Here is a 20101-nt window from a genome sequence, read left to right on the forward strand (position 1 = left end):
ATGAAAGGTCCATACCTAGCTGATGGCAAAAGGCTTTCCAAAATTTTGACACGAACTGGACTCCCCTATCTGACACCACATTCTCCGGAATGCCATGCAGCCGGAAAACGGGCTGGATGAAGAGATCAGCTAACTCCTGGGCAGTGCAGGGGAGTCCTTTCAAAGGGACAAAATGAGCCATCTTACTGAACCTTTCTACTACCACCCAGATGACCGTCTTGCCCTCAGACTTGGGGAGCTTTCCCACAAAGTCCATTGACAAGTGAGTCCATGGTTCATTTGGCACTCGTAGGGGTTGTAGTGTACCCACTGGTGCCTGGCGAGAGGGCTTACTTCTGGCACAAACTGAGCACTCTCTTACAAACTCCTTACAATCTGTTGCTAGCGTAGGCCACCAAGCACATCTGGCCAGTAAATCCTGAGTTCTAGCAGCCCCAGGATGCACCGCATTTTTGTGGAAATGGAATAATTGTAAGAGTTGCAGATGGAAAGGCAGTGGTACAAACATAACTCCCTTAGGCTTCCCCTCTGGAACGTCCTGTTGATAAGGGCCCAGAGTAGCCGTCCAATCCTTCCAAGTCTCAGTAGCTGCCAAGACTACTTTCTGAGGTAGGATGGTTTCAGGGGTTGAAGATTGCACTGTCTCAGGCTTGAAACACCTAGATAGGGCGTCTGCTTTGACGTTTTTACTACCTGGTGTATACGTTATGACAAATATGAATCTTGGAAAGAATAAAGACCAACGGGCCTGTCGAGTGGTAAGTCTTTTGGCCCCTTCTATGTACTCCAAGTTCTTATGATCTGTATAGACTGTGATAGTATGCTCTGCCCCTTCCAGCCAATGTCGCCATTCCTCAAAGGCTAATTTAATGGCCAAAAGCTGTCGATTGCCAATATCGTAGTTCTTCTCAGCAGGAGACAACCTACGGGAAAAGTAGGCACAGGGGTGAAGCTTGCCCTGCAAACCAGAGCTTTGAGACAGTACAGCCCCAACCCCGACCTCCGAGGCATCAACCTCCACTATGAAGGGGAAGGTGACATCCACATGTCTCAAAATAGGAGCAGAACAGAACAATTTTTTCAATGTGGAAAAAGCAGAATGTGCCTCTGCTGACCAGTGATAAGTGTCAGCCCCTTTCTTGGTAAGACTGGTGAGGGGTGACACTACCGAGGAGAACCCCTTGATGAATCTCCTGTAGTAATTGGCAAAGCCCAAAAATCTTTGGAGCGCCTTCAAACCTACAGGTTGTGGCCACTCCAAGACAACGGAGACCTTTTCTGGATCCATGGAGAGACCAGATGTAGAGATAATATAACCCAAAAAAGGAACGGAAGTGACCTCGAGGAGGCACTTTTTTAACTTGGCATACAGTGAGTTTTGTCTTCATTTCTTCAAAACGAACTTGACATGTTTACGATGTTCCATCAAATTAGGAGAAAAAATCAGTATGTCGTCTAGATACACTAGCACGAATTTCCCCAGTATCTCCCTGAAAACCTCATTGATCAACTCCTGGAAGACAGCAGGGGCGTTACACAACCCGAAGGGCATAACCAGATACTCGTAGTGCCCGTCGGGTGTGTTGAACGCCGTCTTCCATTCGTCACCATCTCTAATCCGTACCAGGTTGTATGCACCTCGTAAATCCAATTTTGAGAAAATACTGGCATTGGTCACCTGAGCGAACAAATCGTCAATCAAAGGCAAAGGGTAACGATTTTTCACTGTAATCTTATTTAAACCTTGGTAGTCAATGCAGGGTCGGAGACCTCCATCTTTTTTCTGCACGAAAAAGAAACCTGCCCCAGCTGGTGAGCGAGAAGGGCGGATGAAGCCTTTGGCTAAATTTTCTTTAATGTACTCCTGCATTGCCACTTTCTCAGGTCCTGACAGATTATAAAGGTGACCCCTAGGAGGCATACAACCAGATCTTAAATCAATGGGACAATCAAAGTTACGATGAGGCGGGAGTTTATCTGCAGATTTGGGACAGAACACATCAGCGAATTCCACATACTGTACTGGCACTCCTTTAACCTGAATCTTGGTAGCACAAATGGTTACTTTCTCTAAACAATGGTGATGACAATGGGCCGACCAGCTCTTTAGCTGACCTGAAGCCCAGTCAATCTGAGGGGAGTGAAGTTGTAACCAAGGCATACCTAGGATAATGGTGGAGGTTGCCATATGCAGGACAAGGAATTGTAAACTCTCTTTATGTAGCACCCCTACATTACACACCAACAAGGGGGTTTGAGAAGGAGGTTGACTACTCTGCAATGAAGAGTCATCAACTGCAGTGACCAGAATCTGTCTAACGGGAGTAAGGGAATTCCCAATTTTTTTGCAAAATCATAATCTATGAAGTTGGCCGCAGAACCAGAGTCTACAAAGGCTTCTGTGGGAACAGTCTGACCTTCCCACGTGATAGAGCAGGGAAAGAGCAGACGATTATTGTTTAGAGGTAAAGACTGCTCGCCTAGGGTATTACCTCTGACTACACCTAGGCGGCAGCGTTTCCCGACTTTTTAGGACAATTCTGAACCATGTGACCCTCCTCCTCACAGTATAAACAGAGTTTTTCTGATTTTCTGCGATTCTTTTCCAACAGCGTCAATCTCGAGTGTCCGATTTGCATCGGCTCAGGCGGAGGTGACATTTCTACCCCAGGTCTGTTTTTGATAGCGTAAGCGGCGATCTACCCGTACAGCCAAAGAAATTGCCTCGTCAATGGACTTGGGCTCAGGATGTCCCAACATCAAATCAGAAACTGCATCAGATAAACCTGACAAAAAACAGTCCAACAGTGCATATGTTCCCCATCTAGCTGATACAGCCCACTTCCTGAATTCTGCTGCGTAAACCTCTACCGGATCTCGACCCTGACGCAGGGTCTTTAGCTTCCGTTCAGCGGTGGAAGCAATATCCGGATCATCATATATAATGGCCATGGCCTTAAAAAATTCATGAACTGATGACAAAGCCTCATGCCCTGCATGAAGACTATGGGCCTGATTCACAAAGCAGTGATAACTCAGTTATCACGCCTAAAAGACTTTAGGCGTGATAACCTTTGCACTAGCAAAGTTATCACCGCTTTGTGCTATAATTCGTGCGAAGCTCCCGCACGCAAAGTTTGCGCGTGCAAAGTCCCATAGGGTTTAATGGGCGCTTCGCGCGAAGCACGGTGTGCTGCGCGTGTAGGGCGGTGCGCTGCACGCGCAAAACCTTGCGCGCGGGAGTTCGCGCTAATTCCTTCAGATCACGCCTAAACTAAGTTTAGGCATGATAAAGGGCTTTTCACAGGCGTGCAAAGTGTTTGCACCGCTTTGTGAATCAGGCCCTATATGCCTATGTCTGTGAATCCCCTGATAAAAGGGTCTTTATAAACGTAACTCTCTGAGTTTCAGTTCCCAACAGGGTAGGCCTCAACTCAAAATATAAAAGCACTCGATTTCTGAAATTCTGAAAGTCAGATCTATGTCCAGAAAAGTTTTCAGGTACAGACATGCGAAGGTCTGTAACTGGAGGGGATCGCACTACATTCACAGCCGTTTGGAGGACCTGTATTGACCCAGACAAAGCTGTGATCTGAGTCTGTTGGCCATCAAGCACCCTGATGAAATTATCCACCGAAGTGGCTAATCCGTCAACTCGGCTGTGTAGTGCGTCCATATTGTTTTGGTCTGCTGTTCTGTAACGATTGGTGTCAGCAACACAGATAATTTCTGATTATTGGTGATCTGCAGTATCACCAATAATACAGATGCTATACCTGATTATGTGGTGATCTGCAGAATCACCAATAATACTAGTATAGCTAGACACAGGACACCCAATGTGATATATTGTGTTTGGTGCAACAGTAATCAGAGAAGTTATCTCCCGAGAAGCGAGAGATAAAGACACTACTGCAGCCGAGAATTCCCTGAGGAGCAAAGAATTCAGATTGTACTGCAGCCAGTGGACACCTGAGGAGCAGGAACCACTGGCTGAGCTGCATAAGAGAGAACTGGTGGAATGAGGGATTATGATAGAACTGCAGCCGAGGATTCCCTTGAGGAGCAGGAAATCAGATTGTACTGCAGCCAGTGGACACCTGAGGAGCAGGGACCACTGACTGGACTGCAAGAGTGATAAATGGTGTAATGAGGGAATGCAGCCAGGGACTCCCTGAGGATCAGGGAATTAGACTGTACTGCAGCCAGGGACTCCCTGAGGAGCAAAGAATCAGACTGTACTGCAGCCAGTGGACTCCTAAGAGGTAGAGACCACTGGCTGAGCTGCAAGATGATCTCCTGAGGAGCAGGTGACCATAAGCCTGTGCTTGCAGCTGATGAACACCTGAAGAGCAAGTGTCATGGATAGTACAGTAAGGCTGATCACCCAAGGGACGGAGGAACCGAATCAGTAAGCAGGAGAGTGGCCAGGAAAGCCAGAGATCATAACAGGTAACAGAATAAATATCAGCCCTAGTCTTAGGTGTGAGGTCCTTGGTCTCAACACCTGGGAACTAGTCTAACAGATAAACAGTAGAAATGTAACAATCTCCTAGTCTTATGTGTGAGGTCCTTGGTCTCAACACCTGGGAACTAGTCTAGTAGAACTATCTCCTAGTCTTAGGTGTGAGGTCCTTGGTCTCAACACCTTGGAACTAGTCTAACAATACAATAGTACTTTAAAGGCTATCACCGGAATCTGACTAAGTGTGAATTCCCAGTTCCGGCTGGTTCTAACACACTGTAATATCTGACTGGGATCTGAGTGCTCACACGTAACAGCAGACAACTTGCAACTGCCAGGCAAGTCCTATATATACCCAGAGCGCTTCACAGCGCCGCCCCAGTCACTCAGCCAATCCGGAGTATGGCTGGAGTCAGCTGATCGGCATGATCAGATGACTCCCCTTCTGCCAGCATAAAGGTCCTGTCGCCTGGCGCGCGCGCGCGCAGCTCTCAATCTGTGTGCACTAGAAGGACCAGGCGAACCAGCAGCATGTTGCTGCGCTGCAGAAGCCGCCGGCTGGAATGTGGAGATAGCCGCCATGCCGCTTGCCCACGCGGCGGCATCTCCACTATTCATTAAAACCCTATCTACATTACATCAAATGAACTTACAATACAAGGAAAACAATAGTAAAAAAAGACAGCCCCTGTCCAAAAATTACAAACAAGGACAAAAAGAAATACTAATTCTTGTCCCCCACATAATTTCCATGCATGCTCTAGCTTTACATGTTATTTCCTATACCTCTTCATTTCATTTGTACCCCACTATATAGATCAGTCCTCTCCACTGATGCCCCCAATTTCCTCACAGAATAAAAATGATATAACATTACTAAAAACACGTTTTAACTGCTAGGTTTATCTCATATGCTTTTTTCTGGTGGTACATAGATAGAAAATAAATGTTTCTTCATATTACCAATAGCGTAGCAACAGGGGTGCAGAGGTTGCAGCCGCACCGAGGCTCTTGGACGGGGGGACGGGGACGCTAGGGGCCCTCAATCACAGTAATAGCTCTTCAATAGTGCTATGCTGATAATGATCACTTCTATATATGCTTTGAATAGTGGTAATCATTAACATGCCCGCCCCCCCCCCCCCCCATTACACCTCTCATAAATGTGTACATCCTTGGCAGGTTTTGTTACCATATAAATTAATTGTTCTGTATAGAATGCTTGGGGAACCCAATGTAAAACTTGCCTAAAGCTCCTTAGCTATGCCACTGCGTATCACCATCATGCATGCCTAGTCTTCGTACCTATAAACATTTATTAGAAATCTTTAAACATTGGTGCGTAGACCGTACTGGGCAATATCCTTCCTTACCGTGTAATCTTGAATAATCTGAGTAGCCGTATGCAACGTAGTACAGAGATTCCAAGTGGTGACATGATATCACTGGCGACCAGCATGACCTCAAGGAGGCCTGTGCACACCACGAAGCAGTCAAACCGATTGAAAAGGGACATAAAGTAGGACTGGAAACCAAGAGCGTAAATCTTTACAATCATCTCTATAGTGAACAAGGCTAACAGGACCTGATTTGCAATGTCTGGCAAATAAATAGAAAGACAAGAATATTATTTTTTTAGAGACTTAAATTGAACTGTAGTTAAACCTAAGCAAAATAAACACATGATAAAGTACAAAGTCAAACGTTACCTTCTGTGAAAACTGTAAAATTCCATTTTCAGGGGTGAAAACCGCATGGATGGGAACATCAAACAGTGCAGTCTATGCACTTCTAATGTCCTCATAGATCGAAAACACAGCGGAAATCACATGATGTCAGTAAGAGTAAACATTTTATGTCGTCCAAAAATAGGACTAGAGGAATTCGTGATATTCAAATGAGTAGTATTTTTAAGAGTAGCAGAAAGAATCTCCCAGAGAGAGGAGGAAGTAAACTATGGCTATTAATATAGGGATTAGAATGTCATTTAGTGAAATGACTATATGCTCTGTAAGCGCTGCGGAAGATGTCATTGCTACATAAATGCATAATAATAATAATATAGTAAGACAAGTGACCTAAGCCCATTAAAAAATGGGCTCTAGGTCTGTCACCCACCACCATGCATGCACCTGCCCTAAGCATGGGCACATGCCGGGCTGGCCCACCCCCTGGCCCATCCCGCCCCCTGTCCCAACGGCTGTCAATGCAGGACATGCGCAGTAGCACAAAGCACTGACACAGGGACAGGACGTGGGGACACTTGTAGATTATTAGGTAGGATGTTAGATTATGGGTATAGTAGGATTAGATTGTGAACTCTTTTGCGAACAGACAGTGACTTAACTATGTGTTCTGTACAGTGCTTCATAAGATGTTACTGCTATATAAATACAATAAAATAATATAACAGGACATTGGGCTATTAATATGACAGAGGATAGATTGCAAACTCCTCCGCTATTTACCTCTAAATTTGCCAACATGCTTTTTCTGTAGCCATTGTAAGTCAGATGCTGCTTGGCAATGGGCAATATTACCACTTCCATGTAGTATGAAGGCCAACAAATTTTAAATACTACGAACAGATTATGTAGGTCAGGTCAAGGGTCAGTCAAAATTGTAGGTACGTGCCTTACTTGAGACTGTGGGAGTGGGATTTGACAATGGCTATGGTAAAGCCATCAGACTGGCTCCAAGGACAGTTCATAATGAGTTGCTTAATTTTACTTTGTGTAATGATACAAAAAATGTCATCATCAAATAAATACACAATAATAATAATTATTAAAAATGGCATGCGCCTTAGCTCAGCTCACGTTGCCTTATATCATTATCTGCTCCAATACTTGGAACTGTGGAAAATCCAGACATGGAATATTTACTGTAGGGAAGTTTTGAATATGTAGTTACCAGAATTTGCTTAACGCCTGGGACCCTCTATGGGCACTATGGGGCATATCACAAAGCGCCTGTGATTTGCCAAGCCGCGGAAGTGCTGTGATTTCAGAGTGATTTGTGATTTCTTACTGTAGCCACTGTTGCGATCGGTCCAGTATCGCTCCCAAAATGCAGCAAGAAGAGTGTGGTATCACCTTCATAGGGATCCACTGGTTTAGCGCTTTGAAGATCACCGGCGATCGACAAGCGCTGCAAAAGTGCTCCCATTAAGTTCCAGTTTTAATGTGAAAGCATGCTAGAAGTACACTCTGTTAGAGAAGAACTGTAAAATTTAGGTAAGCATACAATTTTCAATTTGACTGTATAAATTGCAAGGGCTAGCAGGAAGCTTTATTTTATTTTATTGTTTTTAACAGAGATTGACAGACAGAAAACTCAAAAGTCAAAAGTGTGCTGCTAGTTAACGGGATAAGGCACATGCTGGAAATGAGTAACAGTGGCTTCTGCTCTTTACAGCTAATAATTGCTCATTTATCAAGATGGAAGTTTGTAGATATTCTGTACTCCAAACAGAATATAGTTGCCATGGTTGCAAAAAAGTGAATTTGATCTTTCTGTCACTTGTAGGTATTTTTAGCTGCCCAAAAAAACACTGAAATTGATAGGTAATTTTTAATATTAAACTACAAGAAGACTTGTTAATTACTGATCTATATTAATAGGAATGGTATGCAAAAGGTGGAATTTACTCTGAGGACCCTTTTACACTAGCAATCGCTAGCGTTCGCGCTAAACGCTAGCGATTGCTGAATTGCAAGTGCAGGAAACTTCCCGGCGATTGCGTTCACGATTTTGCTATGCAATGCACTGCATAGCAAAATCGCGGCAAAGATCGCTCCGCGGTGCGATCGCGTTTGAGTCAAAAACGAATCGCGGTAGTGGAAATTACCTACCGCGATTCCTATGTTAAAAAGCAAACCGTAGCGATTTCAAAATCACTAGCGGTTTGCGATTTTGCGATTCAGCATCGCAAACGCCGCTAGTGGAAAAGGGCCCTTAATGATGTTGATGGCTTTGATATGTCATGAGTCATGTAAGTTATGTAGCCTTTAAAGAACCGTTGGGTAACTCTCATATATAAGAAATTAAGAATATGATTAGGTAAACTACTAAGTAAATATCCCCACGTTCCATTTGAAGTTGGATTTTTTTCAAAGACATGCCGACTAATCTTACCATTTCTATGTAATATGAGGGACTACCTAAAGTATCCATACAAACTATATTCACTCACGTTACCCTTCTACTACATAGATTTTGTAGGGATTGTACAATCTTACTGCTGATTGGGACTTTTTTTTGCCAGGGATTTGGAGTATTAAATAAACATTAATAGGGAGAGGGTTATCTTCTTTGTTTGAGGGTTATAAATCAGGTAATTCATTTAACCTTCCTGGCGGTTTATTTTTTCTGCCAAATAGGCAGAAATCAATTTTTTTGTTTTGTTTTTTGTTTCATGTAAAGCTACCAGAGTGGTAGCTACATGAAACACCACTAGAGGGCGCATGTGTCCCTCTAGTGCGATCGTCGCCGGCATCAATAGCAAACAGGGGAACGCGTACATAACGCGTTCCCCTGTTTGGCTTCTCCTGTCGCCATGGCGACGATCGGAATGACGTCATGGACGTCAGCCGACGTCCTGACGTCAGACGCCTCCGATCCAGCCCATAGCGCTGCCCGGAACTCATTGGTCCGGGCAGCGCAGGGCTCTGGCGGGGGGCCCTGTTCCGCCGCTGCGTGCGGATGATCGCCTCAGAGCGGCGGCGATCAAGCTGTGCACGCGGCTAGCAAAGCGCTAGCTGCGCGCACAGCACTTTAAATGAGCAAAATCGCCCCACCAGGGGCTGAGATATCTTCCTGCGCAGCATAGCTCGAGCTCAGCTCAGGGTTACCGCCAGGAAGGTTAAAGTTAAAAGTAGAAAGGTTTATTAACAAAAACAATGCAAGACAAGACATAAAAAAGTAAATCATTTTAGGTCATTTCATGTAGTTGGGCATTGGTCCAAGAAAAGTCTAAAGAAAGTGAGTTTGATTGCCTAACCCCAGGCAGGATACAAACTGCATTACATTTGCATCCAGGTCACAATTATTTGCATCTCATCAACTATCTTTAAGACAACATTCACAGGGTACATTGCGTTTTGTCAGATAATATTATGGTACATTTAAATTAGCTCATTAGAAGTGCAGTGCAAATAATTCGTTGAGAATAATGCAATGCATGCAGTGTGTTGCCTCATAATGCATGCGTTAACAGGGGCATACTTTTATGTACAGTGTGCTTCACTGTATGTTTGCTTCGCCTTTGCATTGTATGCATAATATGCAGTGCAATTTTTCCCCTCCATTGTATTGCATTGGAACACAACTCTCTGCCATAAAACTAGCAATGGCCATTTCTAGCTTTTTGTCACCCCAGGCAAGAAGTCATGTGTCACCCCTCCCCCCCAAAAAAAACCCTCACACCCACACACTAGACTAGAGAATGTAAACATGTATTGTATGGGGTGGATACATAATACAGGGAGACCCTGAGATACAAACAACCTGCCGAGCCTGTCGCATTTCATTGTACACCCCTCCCTACACTCCCCCAGTCCAGTGTGTCAATGTAGAGCATAGCGCAGCAGAAGCTGTGCTCTCACCTCTCTGCTGGAGTCTAGTGCTGTGCTTCCACTTGTCCGCTCACCACTTGCCTTAGTGCCCACCATCTCTTACAGCATGTAGCAGATTACACCTGACTTGAGGAGAGTGAGATGCCAGCACTAGAGGGAGCTAGCGACAGACAGGATGGTAACACAGGCACAGCGCTGGACTCTGGCAAGAAGGAGAGAGCACAGCTTTTGCTGCGCTATACACTACCTTTACACACTGGGTTGGGGAGTGCAGTAGAGGGACAGGAACAGATAGTGGTACAAGGGGACAGAGGGAGGAACAAAGAGGGACAGAGAGGGACAGAAGGAAGATCAAAGGAGACAGATGGAGGCACAGAGGGATGCATAAGGGGACAGAAGAGGCACAGAGGGACAGAAGGAGGGCCAAAGGGACAGAATGAGGCACAAAGGGGGGCAGAGGGAGGCATAGGGGGACATAGGGGGCACAAAGGGGGACAGAAGGAGGCACAAAGGGGGACAGAGGGATGCATGGGGGGAGGCAGCACTAGGGTACAGAAAGAGGCACAAAGGGGGACAGAATGAGGCACATGGAGACTTAAGGAAACACAAAGAGGGACAGAAGGAGACACAAATGGGGACAGGAAGAGGCACAAAGGGGAACAGAAGGAAGCATGGGGGGACAGGAAAAGGCACAAAATGTGACAGAAGGAGGCATAAGGGCACAGAAGGAGCCACAAATGGGGACAGAAGCACATGGGGACAGAGGGAGGCATGGGGGGATGCACACGAGGGCAGAGGTGGCATAGGGGGAATGAAGGTGGCAGAAGGAGACAGAAGGAGGCACTAAGGAGTACAGAAGTAGGCACAGGGGAACAGAGGGACACACATGAGGCTGAGGTGGCACAAGGGACTGAAGGTTGCACAAGGGTACAGAAGGAGGCACAAAGGGAGACAGAAGAAGGAGGCGTGACTTCATTTGGGAGGTGAGGCTTCGATGGGGGGCATGGCTTAGTTTGGGGGTAGGGTTTAATCAGGGCTTTGTGTCCCCAAGGACCAATGGCACTCCAGGCAATGGCCTGGAACTACTTTCCTTAAAAACTTCCCTGAAAATAGCCTAATGCTCAGCAGTTCAGATAAATACAAACAAGGTATGGGAAATCTTGGGTACAGTAAGCTCAGAACAGAAAATCATTAGCACAACAGGCAGCATGCTAAAATAGCCAACAGGTATTGGCCTCAATTCACTAAGGTTATCTCCTGTCTCTAGTAACATTTCTAGAGTTATCACCATGGTGATAAGGCATGTAGTATTCAGGAAACATTTTAACAGGTAAAACTAAGGTTAACTCTTCTGTCTTTAAGTTAACTCTTCAATCCTTAAAATAACTCCAGAATTAAAGACAGGCTGTTAATTAACTTCTTGTGAAAATAACTACAGAGGAGGTAACTTAACTACAGGGGAGGTAACTTAAGGAATGAAGAGATAAGGTAACTCTCTCACTGTGTGGTGGCAAGTTATCTCTTGCCTCATTATCTCCAGCATGATCTTAGTGAATTGAGGCCATTGGCCTTAATTCACTAAGATCATGCTGGAGATAATAAGGCAAGAGAAAACTTAAGGCCCATACACACGTCGGATTTTTCTGAACGACCCGTCGTTTGAACGTTCCGTCGTTCAGTCGTTCGCACGTCAAATCCGACGTGTGTACAGACTATCGTTCGGGTGATAAGACTGGTTTCCAGCGATCCGCCGGGCGGATCGCTGGAAACCAGTCCTCTCACGCGAACGATAGTCCGTACACACGTCTGATTCCGCGTGCGAACGACTGAACGAAGGGACGTTCAAACGACCCGTCGTTCAGAAAAATCCGACGTGTGTATGGGCCTTTACCTCCACACAGTGAGAGCGTTATCTTATCTCTCCATTCCTTAAGTTACCTCCTTTGTAGTTAAGTTACCTCCTCAGTAGTTATTTTCATGCACAGTGAATTAACAGTCTGTCTTTAAAGAGGAACTCCATTGAAAATAGTGTAATAAAAAAAGTGCTTCATTTTTTACAATAATTATATATAAATGATTTAGTTAGTGTTTGCTCATTGTAAAATCTTTCCTCTCCCCCATTTACATTTTGACATTTATTACATGGTGACATTTTTACTGTGGGCAGGTTATGTAGCTGCTGCTAGCTGTTTTGGCCGTTACGAGACAGCTGTAAACAGCTAATTCCTGTCTGTGAACCTTGTTACATTGTGGCAAACTGTCAAAAGTACCGCGGTCCTCAGAGCTTCTTGTGGGAGGGGTTTTAGCACAAAATCAGTCATACAGCACCCCCTGATGGTCTGTTTGTGAAAAGCAATAGATTTCTCATGTAAAAGGGGGTATCAGCTACTGATTGGGATAAAGTTAAATTCTTGGTTGGAGTTTCTCTTTAACTTTAGAATTCTGGAGTTATTTTAAGGATCGAAGAGTTAACTTAAAGACAGAAGCGTTAACTTTAGGTTTGCCTGAGGTAAAATGTTTCCTGAATACTACATGCCTCACCACCATGGTGATAACTCTAGAAATGTTATTAAAGACAGGAGATAAGCTTAGTGTATTGAGGCCATTGTCTCTATATTGTAAACAATACATTTTTATGGCCTTACAAGTTTATTGCAGTTTTAGATTTAGATTTAAATGTTAGTTTTCTTAATAAAGTAACTACGTAAAAGTAATGTTTTATAAAAAAAACAATAAATATAAACATAATCTCTGCAAATGAAGAGTTCCTATATAGCAGTTTATTGACAACGGTTTATTTTGGAAAGGATAAACAAAGTTTGCTGGAGCCATGATTTGCTAGAATATCAGGCAGTGATTTAAGGTACCTACCTTGAGCTCTTGTTAATGAGTCAGGTTGATGATGGTACTCAGTTGCTATGACAATAGTGTTCGCGAGGACAATCATAATAACAAACCAGTAGAAGAATCGAGACTTCACAAGATCTCGGCTTTTCCTACGAAGCAACCTATGCCACTGCCGCCACTGATGGCTAAGAAAAGACGAGCATGGAAAGAAAAAAAGCGTATCTCAAAATTGTTGTCTCATAAACATACTGCATAAGTTCAAAGTGTTTCACTTCATGCTCACTCACAAAAAAGCAATGCACTTGTTGAGTCCCTCAACGTCATAGAGACTATCGGTTTCTGAGCCACCCTCCTCTAACTGCGAGAATCCTGAAAGAAATCGAGGAATGTAAGTTTATTTGTGGAATCATATACAAAACTGCTTCTGTGAATATGATTGGTTCTCATATCTCTCCATCACCTGGTTCCATGTCTGGATCCATAACTTCTGCATGGGTAATCCAGTCCAAATAACCTTTCAAGTCCTCATCCATTGCCTGTTGCTCTCTAAGTCTTTGGAATGCTCCTCGTGATTTGGCCTTTTCTCTCTCCTTGGTAAACTCACTATGAAAGTAAACTACCACAAGTTTAGAAAAGCACAGAAGGTATCAGTATATCTATAAGACAGGGGAAAGGGTCTAAAGTAAATGTATTTGAAATTGGATTTACATTGGGGAATAATAATTCTCATAACAATAGTATGCAGACATCATTTATTATTTCCTTGTTCTTCCAGGAGAACAAGGAACAAAGAAGCAGTCCTAGAAGCTCAACTGTTATAATATGTAAAGCCAGGGAGTCAACAGGGAGTCAACCAGACCACACCCGCATCCTTCAAGGTGCAAAAGTCCACAACAATAGAGGAAAAAGACTAGTTAGTAGGTGTCGGAATCTCACTGCTCTGGGCTCCCTGCGATTGCAGGTGCTGCTCCCTTATAGTTACTCCCCTGAGTAGACTGTCACTCAAAATCATCTTAAATTATTAATGGGGGTGAGGGGGGGAAGGCACTAATGGAGTTCAAGGCAAGACTCCCTAACACTGCAGGGTGGCCTCTTGAGCGTGCCCCAGTGGCTACAGCTCTTGAGTGCTTTGAGTCCAACAGGAGGAGGGCACTATACAAATGTTCGGATTGTACAAATGTTCGGATTAAGTAAAATGACAAAAGTCCTTCCGCAGTCTATTTAAACCTAAAAAAAACCATCATTTTGGCTGGACCTGGGCCTTATTATGAAGTAAGTTTCAAATGCCCCCCATTCTAAATTTCCTAATTTGAAATTCAATCTTGAACAACCACAAACAAACTAGTAACATAACACTTTGAAAGCTGTGCATAAAAAAATTATTTTAAAAAGTTTCTTATTTAAAAAAACAACAACAAAGAAACAAGACAAACAGGGATGAAAAAAAATTCAAAACCTAACCTCAACATTTAATATACTGGACCATATGCAATTAATTTTTTTCTCCTGAGGTTTCTCCGTGGTGGTATTTTTACACCTTGTCAATAAAGAGACTTTTAACCACTTCCGGATACCGGGTGGTTTTGCTGATCGGTGCTGCGTGGGCTCTCCAGCCCGCAGCACCGATCAGCTAGCAGCCAGGCCGATCAGACTTCCCCCCTTTTTTCCCCACTAGGGGGATGTCCTGCTGGGGGGGTCTGATCGCCGCCGGCTGCTTGCGCTTGCGGTGGGGGGCTCACTTCAAAGCCCCCCTCCGCAGCGCTTCCTGGCCGCCTTCCCCTTCCCTCCCTCTACCTCCCCCTGTGAGCGGCGCAGGACGTAATTCCGTCCTGCGCCGGATAGGATAGGCTTCAGCCTATCAGGTGCCAGCGGTCCCCGGCCAATCAGAGGCCGGCGATCGCCGATCTCCGCCACGGCGCTGCTGCGCAGCAGCGCCGTATACATGTAAACACCGGGGAAGATCTTCCCCGTGTGTTTACATTTACCCTGCGAGCCACGATCGGAGGCTCGCAGGGTGTTCACGGAGACACCCTCCGTGAACGGACATGGAACGGCCGCTCATACGAGCGGCCGTTTCCATGCAATCCACTTCAGGATTCAGGGGCGTAGTTAAGCGTACGCCGAATCCTGAAGTGGTTAAACCACCCGCAAGCAAGAAAATACTCAAAATAATTTTTACAGTATTTTTTCACTTGCAAAACTGAAAAGTTAATGTAAAGAGAAGATAAAAAAATGGGGCTGTTGGCCCCAATTCTCTTTTTTTCCTAAGTTTTCTCGTAGGAGATAATTTTTCATCTTCTATTTAAAATAACTTTTCAGCTCTCAGCAATTGAAAAAGTACCAAAAAGTAGGTGAAAAGGTACTTTTTTGCTTGCTGGTAGTTTGGGCTGATTTCAAAGAAAATTGTGAGGAAGACAACCTGTGACCTGGGTCTGGGACCAACTTAGCTCATGCTGAAATGCCCTGAACCATTTGGACCAGAATTTAAAAAACAGGTTTCCTACCTCTCTGAAAGAAGGAATCATTAAAGGGACCCTGAGCAGTGCCCGAATTTAAAAGATTGCACTTGCACATGCGGTTTTCCGCGCATGCGCAGACCTGTCACGGCAATCGGCGTGATAACGCGTAGCGGCCGGCGTAATGACGAGTAGCATAAGGATCCAGGAAGAGCCCGCCCGACACCCGGGAATGGGGGGCGGCATAGCCGCACGGAGAATAGCCAGGAGGACGCCGGGGGACCTCGCGGCCTGAGGTGGGCTGGAGGAAGCCCCAGGTAAGTGCAATCTTTTAAATTCGGGCACTGCTCAGAGTCCCTTTAAGTCCCTTCTCAAAAAAACCTTCCATGGATCCAGACACAATGAGCAGCTACAAACCTGTCTCCAACCTCCCTTTTTTAATGGAAAGTTATTAAAAAGGTTGTCTATCTGCAACTTGAAGCCAGGCTTTCAGCAAACTATATATTGGACCATCTACAATCTGGCTTCAAGAAACATCACAGTTGCAGTCTTCATCCACGTCTGCAGCAATCTGCTCATGGCAAGGGACAAAGGGGGATGCTCCATGCTAATCCTGTTGGATCTCTTAGCAGCTTTTGATACAGTTGACCGTGAAATCTTGCTCAACAAATTACAGGGGTACTGTGGCATCAGTGGCTTATACCCCCAGTGTTTGAGATCTTTCTTGACTGACAGAACACATAGAGTATCCCTAGGACTGTTGTTTCCAACACTGCACCACTAAAATTTGGAGTGCCACTAGACTCAATCCTATCCCCTCTACTATTTGCAATCTACATGCTACGACTTGGTACAATTATCCAACAAATGGCCTGACATACCACTGCTATGCTAATGACACTCAGCTATACTTGACCTTCAAACCTAGTAGAACAGACCCTATTCCAAAAATAAAGGTTGAAATCGAAAGCTGACAGGTCCTTGTTGCCCAAGGCATCAAAACAGTCTTATTTTTTAATCAACACCAATCAGGATAGTGAATTCAGACATGAATAGCTCCGACGTTGTGTGCAGCCTTGGTGAACTAATTGATGGGAAATTGAGCTTCAGAAACCAATTCTCGGCTGTAGTCAAATATTCTAACTTTCATCTGAGGAACATTGCAAAATTAAACATCTCATTCTCCCAGATGATCTTCCAACCTAGTTCACACCTTCAACACATCACAACTGGAATACTACAATGTTCTCTATACAGGCCTTCAAAACAAAGACCTATACTGCCTGCATTTTTAGTACAGAATTCTGCTGCAAGTTTGCTAATAAACTGCACCACCTCTCACTACCTCAGATCAGCAGGATCCATAAACCTGATCACTCCCAGAGTGCACCTTAAAACCTTTGGAGCCAGAGCTTTCTGCCATGCTACCCCTACCCTTTGGAACTCCCTATTACACCCAGTAAAGACAGCCCATCCCTGGAGTTATTTAAATCCAGACTGTAAAACCACCTGTTTAGCCTGACATTTGTGGAAATGTATAATTCTACCTATGTACCACAATTTACCAATTAACCAATTACTGGTCTGAGACATGCATATGCACATTAAGTCCTGTGGGAGAAAAGCGCTTTACAAATTTTGTTTGTTTTCGTTAAAATTCATTTTATTGATAAGATGTGAAAATATCACCTAGGAGAAATCTAAGGAGAAAAAGTGAATTGAATAAGGGCCTCTGTCTGTATTAACATAAAAACACACTCAGTTAACATACGTACAGTTTGGCTGAAAAAAAAAAAAAGACATCTGTCCATAAAGTTCAACCAGGACACATTCTGTGAAAATGCTTTCCTTGTTATACAACATTGTATTACATTGTACACTTATTGGGGCTCATTCTCAGTTAAACAGTACTAGATCGAACAGTATTTGCTGACGTCAGTACATAATACTAATGGTAAGGCATTGAATTCTTCTTAGATTAATAAGGATGTGTGTGAGAAAGCTCCAGCTTCTGATGCAAAACATCTCCATATATTAACTCTTTTGGTTTAACTGGGTCTTCTGCTATGAATTTACGCTTTGAGTCATGTGGGAGAAAAGCGCTATAGAAATGTTATTGTTAATTAAAAAAAATATATATATTATTATGCATCCCTAATACTATACACCTGCCAAAGGCCATAACAATGTGGAAGATTGTACAAGAAAACATCTAGGTAGTATTGGGTAGAATATAATGTGATCATACAGTTGGGCAGGGTATGAGGGCCTAAAGCTAGACTACATGGTGGCAGCATGCCATGTACAAAGTCTTAATTGTAATATAGGTCACAAACTAAGAGGTTAACTATACCCGCTCAGGACTCCAAGCACTAAGTTGAGCACAAAGAAAGATCCCAGGAGGATTAGACTGACAAAGTAAATCCAAGGCCACTCATTGCCTATGGCATCATTGACCTAAAATAAACAGAAAACAGCAATAATGGTGTATTCTATAGTAATAGCTTCAAGTTGTTAGGCAAGCTACAGACATATGATTGTGTTAGGGCTTCATATTCTTTCAGATTGTTGCTGAGTGACCTTAGAGGATGGAACTGTACATTGCAGATTGGCTCAGTTGCCACCTCTGCATTGGATCGGCAAGGCTGCTACCCATTTTATCCAGAACACCTTAAGCAATTTTTGGGCTACATACTATATATTCCCTTTAACAACTTCAAATCTTTCTGTATCTGCTTTAATCAACACAATGAGAAATTCTACTTTTGTTAAGAAAAGTCCTCAATTATATGTCCTCAATTTACCATAGTTAGCATATATTTAGCATATATTTAGTTTAGCATATATTAAACTTTTTTTTTTGACTTGTTGTTATTTGCATAGACTTACACTGCAATTCTATGTGCTAAATGGGGGTGTCACAGTCAGATCTGCAGAAAGAGTAGGAAGGGTTCCCAAAATGTACAGTCATTTAAAATAGAAATTAGTGGACAAAACTTTTGTGAAAGCTTTATTTGCTCAAAATGCATTGAAGTCAATGGAAAAAATAGAAAATATACCAGTAGAGAAAATAAACTTATGAGATAATAAATTGTATGTGTAGTGCAGCTAAGAAATAGAACATAAGTAGCAAAAATGAGTCTCATATTGTCTCACATATATATACAGTATATATTGTTTTCCAGCACAGAAAGCGTTAAGAAACTTCAGTTGTTATCCATGTTAACCTCTTGAGGACCACAGTGTTAACCCCCCCCTAAAGACCAGGCCTTTTTTGCGTAATTGGCCACTGCAGCTTTAAGGCCAAGCTGCAGGTCCGCACGACACAGCACACAAGTGATTCCCCCCCTCCTTTTCTCCCCACCAACAGAGCTCTCTGTTGGTGGGGTCTGATCGTCCCCAGTTGTTTGTTTGTTTATTTATAAACATTGATGTGTATTTTTTTTAATTAAAAATCGTTCTTTTTTTTTAATTTACATTCCCTCCCCCCCCCCTCCCTCCCCCAGCCAGTCTATCACAGTGATCGGCTGTGATAGGCTTCAGCCTATTACAGCGGATCGCTCCTGTGTCCCACAAGGGGGACAGCCGTGTAACGTCCCCAGTACAGCGCTGCTTTAGATCGCAGCGCTGTGCAGGTAAATAGACGGCAAAACAGTCTCCCGAGCGTCTAACAGTCTCCCGAGCCTGCACGCGATCTCCTGCAAAACAGAGCCCCAGGACTTTACGCCAATCAGCGTTAGGCGGTCCTGGGGCTGCTGCCACGGCCCCGCCCATCGGCATGACGCGGTCGGCAAGTAGTTAAAGAGCTTCTCTGAGCCCTTCGATTCAACTTAGGTCAAAAACAGTGCTGTTTTCTGAAGCACTTATACATCAAAGAAACAGTGAGAGACAGGTTGAGATAAGGTTTTACTGCAGGAAAGTTCAAAGGATCATTAGCTCTGCTCTGTATTATAGTTTAAAATACAGAGTGTGGTTAGTAAACTGCAAATATTTCTGAAAGATGCAATTTTATAATAAAAAAATAAGTTAATAAAAGCTATATAACTGAAAATAAAATATGAGACTATTTTCTTTGCTAATGTCCTATTCATTATCCCTACTAGACATACAATTCATTATATCATCCTTTTTTGTCACTTTTCACTGTTTTTCAAAGTGAACCTGAGAGAAGGGAATAAAAACATTTTATACATACCTAGGGCTTCCTCCAGCCCCCTTCGCACTGATTAGTCCCTTGCTGTCCTCCTCCGCTACCTGCAGCCTCCACAGTCTGTCCTGGTAACTTCAGGAGTTGGGGTCAAGTAGTGTCACCCGGCTGTCCCCAGTACAGCGCTGCTGCAGATCGCAGAGCTGTCCTACCCTAATAGACGGCGTCTAACAGTCTCCTGAGCGGCGAACGCCGCTTGGAGACATAAGGCGCAGCCTGCGCACGATCTCCTGCTAGCCCCATAGACAGCCGTTCACGCCAATTGGCGTGGAGCGGTCCTGGGGCTGCCGCATTGCTCACACCAATTGGCGTGGAGCAGTCGTCGGCAAGTAGTTAAGGCACCAGCAAGCAGGGAAATCATTTTGACAGTACTTTTTCACCTAGTTTTGGCATTATTTCAATTGCAGAGCCCAACAGTTTTTTGAAACAGAAAACAAAAAGATTATCACTTATAAGAACACTTAGGATAAAAAGGGAATTGGATAAGTCTCTAAATCTTTGTAAACAGCATAGAGATCACACAGGCAAGCATTTTTTTCCATTTTGAGTA

General features: G+C 43.9%; 1 protein-coding gene and 1 long non-coding RNA gene across 3 annotated transcripts in view; one reads left to right on the plus strand and one right to left on the minus strand.

Annotated features, from left to right (window-relative positions):
• CACNA1S (calcium voltage-gated channel subunit alpha1 S) overlaps positions 1-20101 on the minus strand; it is a 211924-nt gene that overhangs the window by 108278 nt on the left and 83545 nt on the right. For both annotated transcript variants that reach the window (XM_068269453.1, XM_068269454.1), the window contains 5 exons: positions 17698-17801; positions 13349-13491; positions 13176-13257; positions 12913-13073; positions 5839-6064 (listed from right to left, as the gene is read on the minus strand). In XM_068269453.1, coding sequence (XP_068125554.1) covers positions 5839-6064; positions 12913-13073; positions 13176-13257; positions 13349-13491; positions 17698-17801 — 716 coding nt within the window. The remainder of the gene's footprint in view (positions 1-5838; positions 6065-12912; positions 13074-13175; positions 13258-13348; positions 13492-17697; positions 17802-20101) is intronic.
• Positions 1-20101, plus strand: part of LOC137546700 (uncharacterized) — a 28874-nt gene that overhangs the window by 2947 nt on the left and 5826 nt on the right. The gene's annotated exons all lie outside the window — the stretch shown is intronic.

Source organism: Hyperolius riggenbachi, chromosome 2 (genome assembly GCF_040937935.1).
Source record: "Hyperolius riggenbachi isolate aHypRig1 chromosome 2, aHypRig1.pri, whole genome shotgun sequence".
Lineage (NCBI taxonomy): Eukaryota > Metazoa > Chordata > Amphibia > Anura > Hyperoliidae > Hyperolius > Hyperolius riggenbachi.